General features: G+C 38.2%; 1 protein-coding gene across 4 annotated transcripts in view; it reads left to right on the top strand.

Annotated features, from left to right (window-relative positions):
- The window catches only part of TTC37 (tetratricopeptide repeat domain 37), a 100,844-nt gene that overhangs the window by 80,389 nt on the left and 13,043 nt on the right, over positions 1-7,412 (top strand). For all 4 annotated transcript variants that reach the window (XM_010831944.1, XM_010831945.1, XM_010831942.1 and 1 more), the window contains one exon: positions 4,622-4,774. In XM_010831944.1, the coding sequence (XP_010830246.1) occupies positions 4,622-4,774 (153 nt within the window). The remainder of the gene's footprint in view (positions 1-4,621; positions 4,775-7,412) is intronic.

Genomic DNA, 7,412 nt, shown 5'->3' with positions numbered 1-7,412 from the left:
CCAGAAAAATAAAGTCTGACACTGTTTCCCCATCTATTTCCCATAAAGTGGTGGGACCAGATGCCATGATCTTCGTTTTCTGAATGTTGAGCTTTAAGCCAACTTTTTCACTCTCCGCTTTCACTTTCATCAAGAGGCTTTTTAGTTCCTCTTCACTTTCTGCCATAAGGGTGGTGTCATCTGGATATCTGAGGTTATTGATATTACTCCCGGCAATCTTGATTCCAGCTTGTGTTTCTTCCAGTCCAGCGTTTCTCACGATGTACTCTGCATATAAGTTAAATAAACAGGGTAACAATATACAGCCTTGACGAACTCCTTTTCCTATTTGGAACCAGTCTGTTGTTCCATGTCCAGTTCTAACTGTTGCTTCCTGACCTGCATACAAATTTCTGAAGAGGCAGATCAGGTGGTCTGGTATTCCCATCTCTTTCAGAATTTTCCATAGTTTATTGTGATCCACACAGTCAAAGGCTTTGGCATAGTCAATAAAACAGAAATAGATGTTTTTCTGGAACTCTCTTGCTTTTTCTATGATCCAGCAGATGTTGGCAATTTGATCTCTGGTTCCTCTGCGTTTCCTAAAACCAGCTTGAACATCTGGAAGTTCACGGTTCACATATTGCTGAAGCCTGGCTTGGAGAATTTTGAGCATTACTTTACTAGCGTGTGAGATGAGTGCAATTGTGCGGTAGTTTGAGCATTCTTTGGCATTGCCTTTCTTTGGGATTGGATAGTATCATATAGTGGTTCTAAGTGGAATTTGTGTGGTTAGTTGCTCGGTTGTGTCCGACTCTTTGTAACCCTGGGGATGGTAGTCTGCCAGGCTCCTCTGTCCATGGGGATTCTCCAGGCAAGAATCCTGGAGTGGGTTGCCATGCCCTCCTCCAGGGCATCTTCCAAACCCAGGGATCAAACCCAGATCTCCTGCATTCCAGGTGGATTCTTTACCATCTGAGCCACTAGGGAAGCCCAAGAATACTGGAGTGGGTAGCCTATCCCTTCTCCAGTGGTTCTTCCTGACCCAGAAATTGAACCAGGGTCTCCTGCATTGCAAGTGGATTCTTCCCAGATGAGTTACCAGGGAAGCCCTGGCAGCTAAGTGGAATTTACCTAATGAAAAATGCTGTTGAGCCACTTTTCATATGTTTATTGGATCTTGAATATCTTATTTTTAAAGTAGCGTTTCTTTACTGTAGTTTTTAATGGGCTGTTATCTTGCTGAATTGTTGAAATTCATTATATTTTCTGGCTACAAGCACATTTTTGGATATCTCTATTGCAAATATTTTCATAATGTTATTTTTTGATGAGTAGTTCTTAATCTCAGTGAAGTCCAATTTATTATTTTTTAATGGTTAATGTTTTACCGGGGTGTTCTACTTTAGTTCATGAAGATTTTTTTCTGTTTTTCTTTAGAAACTGTTGTTCTGTCTTTCATATACAGGTCTATGATCCATCCTGGATTAATTTTTGTGAGTGTTGTAGGGTCAAGGTTCATTTTCTTCCTGTATGGATGTTAATTGTTCTAATACCATCCTTCGAAAAGACCATTATGTCCTCCACTGAATTGTCATGATGCTTTTGTTATAAATCAGGTGACTGGGTATGTGTGGTTTTTAGGGCTCTTTATTCTTTTTCTCCTTTTTCATTGATCTATTTGTTTATTATTGCTTATAGCTTTATAGTTTGTTTTGATGTGTGGAGGAAATATTAGGACTTCCAAATATTAAGACCTCCATTTTTGTTTTCCTTCAAGTTTATCTCAACCATTTTAGGTCTTTTGCATTTACCTGTGAATTGTCAGTTACCCTTACTCTCCCCGCCAAACAAAAGTCCAACTGAGGTCTAGATCGGAATTACAATCTATAGTTTAAATAAATAATAAATTTTTAGTTTAAATTAATCTATAGTTTAATTTGGGAAAATTAACAAAGTATTACTGTTGAGTTTCTCTATTCATAAATGTGTTATGGGGGTGGTGGTTTAGTCGCTAATTCGTGTAGCCTGCCAGGCTCTTCTGTCCCTGGGATTCTCCAGGCAAGAATACTGGAGTGGGTTGCCATTTCCTTCTCCAGGAGATCTTCCCAACCCAGGGATTGAAGCCAGGTCTCCTGTATTGCAGGTGGATTCTTTACCACCTGAGCTGTTATAGTCCTTATTATTTAAGTTCTAAATTTGTCTCAGCAGTGTTTTAAAATTTTAAAAAGATCATAGAAATACAGTTGATTTTTATATTTTAACCTTCTAGCAGCCTTGCTAACTTATTCTTTTGAAATAGTTTTGGGTTTTCTGTATACACCAATATTTCCTTTGTGAATAATTTTTACTTTTTCTTTCTAATAATTTTAAGTTAAAATTTTTCTTGACTCATTGCACTATTTAGAGTCTCAAATACAGTGTTAAACAGAAGTGGTGATAAGGGAACATACTGGTCTTATTCTCTGCCTCAGATAGAAAGTATTTATCATTTCAGCTACAATATTTGCTTTAGGTTTTTATAGGCATTTAACAGATTCTAAGGGCTTCCCAGGTGGTGCTAGCAGTAAAGAACCTGCTTGCCAGTGCACAAGTTCTAAGAGGTGCAGGTTCGATCCTGGGGTTGGAAAGATCCCCTGGAGAGGGGCATGGCAACCCACTCCAGTGTTCTTGCCTGGAGAATCCCATGCACAGAGGAGCCTGGTAGGCTACAGTCCATAGGATTGCAAAGAGTTGGACACCACAGAAGCAACTCAGCGTTCATGCATGCAACAGATTCTAAAATGGCTGTCCAGTTTATCTTTCACATTAAGGAAATGCTTTTCTGAGTTTGTCAAGAGAGATTTGTTTTTTATCATGAATGAGTAGATTTTGGGGGGCCATCTGTGAGAATGGTTCTTTTTCTTTATTCTGTTAATATGGTAGATTGCATGGATTTTCAAATATTAAACCAACCTTTCGTTCTTAGAAGAAGCCCTGCTTGGTCATATGTATTGTTCCTTTTATATGTTGTTAGAGTCAGCTTGTTAAATGTTTGTTTACAATGTGAATACCTATATTCATGAGAGAGATTGGCCTGTAATTTTTCAGTCTCATAAGGTCATTGGTAGGTTTTGCTATCTCTGTTATTATTCCATTTTTCTTTATTTTTCTGAAAGAGTTTGTGTTATAATAATAAATAAGTGTAATAAATAATTATTATACAGTAATATATTTATTATTACATATAAATTATTATAGAAATTATGTATAATTATAAAAATAAATGTAAGGACATTTATTTCCTTAATGTTTGGAAGAATTCACTATTGAAGCTATTCAGACCAAGAATTTCCTTTATGGGAAAGTTTGTATCTTTTTAAATTCTGTGTTAAATTTCTTTAATACATATAGGACTTTTAAGATTTCTTGTTTCCTTAGCATTTGTGAGTTGCAAGAAATTTGTACAGAGTATCTCAATTTCTTAAACATGTCGTTTAAGTCAAGCTGGTTAATTATGTTTAAATCTTCTATATCCTTATTTATTTATTTGTCTGTTTCTGTTATCATTGCTGTGATAGGTGTGTTAAAATCTCCAATTCAGATTCTGGATTTGTCTATTTCTTCTTAAATTTCTATTTTTGCTTCATAAATTCTATGTGATTGGGATATAAAAATGTAGAAATGTTATATCTTCCTTTGACTGACTCTTTCATCATTATGAAACAGCCCAGTTTCTCTCTTAACATCTGTTGTCTTGAAGTCTACTTTGTTGGGAATTAATAACAGTTATGCTAACTTTTGGTTAGTGTTTACATGATATATCTGTCACATATGAACAATCATTGTGTGTTTTGATTTTGTTCCTGACTTGCTATCTTGAGAGACTTTTTAAAACTTCAGACTAGATGTGGCCAGTATGCTGTTGCTAATGGAATGTGCAAGATGGCGGTACCTATGTCCTCTCTCTCTTAACCTCCCTCCCGCTTCCCAAGTCATCCCAGCCTTCTAGGCTGTCACAGAGCACCGGGCTGAGCTTCCTGTGTTACACAGCAACTGCGCACTAGCTGTCTGGCTTACATATGGTAATATATGTGCTGCAGTGCTGCTTTCTCGGTTCATCCCACTCTCTCCTTCCCTCTGCCCACCATGTTCATAAGTCTCTTCTCTATTCCTGCCCTGAAAATTGGTGCAACAGTACCATTTTTCTCAATTCCACAGTATTTATTTTTCTCTTTCTGACTTATTTTACTCTAACAGACTATAGGTTCATCCATCTCACTAGCACTGACTCAAATTCCTTCCCTTTTATGGCTGAGTAATATTCCATTGTATGTATGTACCACAACTTCTTTATCCATTCACCTGCTGATAGACATCTAGGTTGCTTCCATGTCCTGGGTACTGTAAATTGTGCTGCAGTGAACATTGGAGTACATGTGTTGTTTTGAATGACAGTTTTCTCAGGGTATATGCCCAGTAGTAGGATTGCTGGGTTATATGGGGCTGTCCCCTTTCTTAACCTGTGATTTTTGTTTTGGGGGCACAAAATTCATCAATAATTAAATTAAAATTTTTAACTCCAAAGTTTATTGAATTTGTTGGAAGTAGACTGTGCAGTAAACTAAAATCGTTTGGGTCCTTTTGTCTTTCTACTCCTCAGTGGCTGGCACACATATATCAGTCCCAAGGAATGATGGGTGCTGCAGAGATGTGTTATAGGAAGAGCCTGCAAGTAGCATCCCAGCAGGGCAGCTGGAGTGGGAAGCTCTCAAGCCTGCTGAGACTAGCACTGCTTGCACTGGAAGTCTGCATGGTAAGACCTCGTTATAGTTATGATGTGGGAAACTGCTTCTTTTATTTTTCTTTAAAATAAAAGCTTTTTACATAGTGATATTCCATTCAGTTCGTATCGTTTCATCACCTTCTACTGGGGCTCCTCGTAGACGTTGATGGGAATAAAGTAACATAACATAAACTCATAGTCTCTAGCAGGACACTGCCATCATTTAGGAGGGAAAAACAAAGATCGCAACTTAAAAAGTTGAATTATGACAGAATATATATTATTGTTTCTTGGTGACTTGTTAGAATTAACCCAGCTACCTGTTAGTGACAAAGATGCATTTCGTCATTTCTCAGTTCAATTTGATGTTCTGTAAGAGGGATTCCTAGTAATTTCTGACTTGATATATTTTCTGATACCAAGTTAGGTGTGTTAATCTAGAGGTCTTATAAACTCTTCTAGATAAATATTTAAGTGGGTGTCTGGAGGAGGAAACCCCAGAAGAGCGTATATGGTGCCCTATTTGAGTGTATATATGTGTAGTATGTAGTTTCGAGAAGGTTTATCTGTAAAGGCATTGTGTACATGTGCATGTTAAAAGACACACAGAAGATATGGAAAGACACAAAAGAAACAATGGCAGTTACTTTGGAGAATGGTATTAGGGGTCTTTAAGGAATGGTGGAGGAGAACTTTTCATTTTCTATCCTTGGCTAGTGTTTTAATTTTTTATCATAAGCAAATTACTTCTGTAATTAAAAGATAAAATGTAATTTTTAAAAAATTTTCCTAGACAGGACTGAATGAACTGTTGCTTATGCCATGGTACTCCATTGCCGACTTTATTTACTTGCTTTCACTGGGCATTTTAGCAAACAAATACAAGATTTAGGAAGTGTGTTTAGCTTTGGTGCTTTACTCTGGGGCACATTTCAGAGCTCCTTAGGTTGGGGCCGTGTTTTGCTCTTGGTTGTGTTTTGCTTTACGCTCTGCCTAAGACCTAAGGGCTCCTCCGCCAGTAGTTTTGAATGAATGGGCGGGTAATAGTGGTAGTCAAATTTGAGATAATTTGGCTGGAAAGAAATGGTGGTTAATGGTAACTGTGGGCCACTGAAGATGTTATTTTGTTTGTCCCATATTTATGTTTAACAAAAGTCTCTGTGATGCTGGTAGCTGGTGGGCTGTGGAAGCAACATGTGGCATCTATAACTGTTCCTGAATGTGTGGAGAAGTCTAACTTAATTTTTGTTTTAGCCCTTTTACTCTTTTTTAGCCCTTTTAGTCTAACTTATTATTTAGCCCTTTTAGTCTAATTTATTAATATGTTCGTTAATAAGAATTATTTTGTGATGTGTTTTTTGTTTGTTTGTTCTTCATGCTGGGAAATTAAATCTGACCTGGAATAAAATAAAAACAGCAATAATAATAGCAAACATACAGAACATTTAGCCTGTGCTAGGTTCTGTTCTAGTGCTTTATATGTATTAACTTTATTAATATTCATAAGAATCCTATTTTTCAGATGACGAGATTGGATTCAGATCAGATCAGATCAGCTCAGTTGCTCAGTCATGTCCGACTCTTTGCAACCCCATGAATCGCAGCATGCCAGGCCTCCCTGTCCAACACCAACTCCCGGAGTTCACTCAGACTCACGTCCATCGAGTCAGTGATGCCATCCAGCCATCTCATCCTCTGTCGTCCCCTTCTCCTCCTGCCCCCAGTCCCTCCCAGCATCAGAGTCTTTTCCAATGAGTCAACTCTTCGCATGAGGTGGCCAAAGGACTGGAGTTTCAGCTTTAGCATCATTCCTTCCAAAGAAATCCCAGGGCTGATCTCCTTCAGAATGGACTGGTTGGATCTCCTTGCAGTCCAAGGGACTCTCAAGAGTCTTCTCCAACACCACAGTTCAAAAGCATCAATTCTTCGGCACTCAGCCTTCTTCACAGTCCAACTCTCACATCCATACATGACCACAGGAAAACCCATAGCCTTGACTAGACGAACCTTTGTTGGCAAAGTAATGTCTCTGCTTTTGAATATGCTATCTACGTTGGTCATAACTTGCCTTCCAAGGAGTAAGCGTCTTTTAATTTCATGGCTGCAGTCACCATCTGCAGTGATTTTGGAGCCCAGAAAAATAAAGTCTGACACTGTTTCCACTGTTTCCCCATCTATTTCCCATGAAGTGATGGGACCGGATGCCATGATCTTCGTTTTCTGAATGTTGAGCTTTAAGCCAACTTTTTCACTCTCCACTTTCACTTTCATCAAGAGGCTTTTTAGTTCCTCTTCACTTTCTGCCATAAGAGTGGTGTCATCTGGATATCTGAGGTTATTTATATTTCTCCCGGCAATCTTGATTCCAGCTTGTGTTTCTTCCAGTCCAGCATTTCTCATGATGTACTCTGCATATAAGTTAAAGAAGCAGGGTCACAATATACAGCCTTGACATACTCCTTTTCCTATTTGGAACCAGTCTGTTGTTCCATGTCCAGTTCTAACTGTTGCTTCCTGACCTGCATACAAATTTCTCAAGAGGCAGATCAGGTGGTCTGGTATTCCCATCTCTTGAAGAATTTTCCACAGTTTATTGTGATCCACACAGTCATAGGCTTTGGCATAGTCAATAAAGCAGAAATAGATGTTTTTCTGGAACTCTCTTGCT

This window comes from Bison bison, unplaced genomic scaffold (assembly GCF_000754665.1).
Source record: "Bison bison bison isolate TAMUID 2011002044 unplaced genomic scaffold, Bison_UMD1.0 scf7180017864533, whole genome shotgun sequence".
NCBI classification, from domain to species: Eukaryota; Metazoa; Chordata; class Mammalia; order Artiodactyla; family Bovidae; genus Bison; species Bison bison.
The sequence above is the reverse complement of the archived record's forward strand: the minus strand, read 5'-3'. Positions and strand labels throughout refer to the sequence as shown.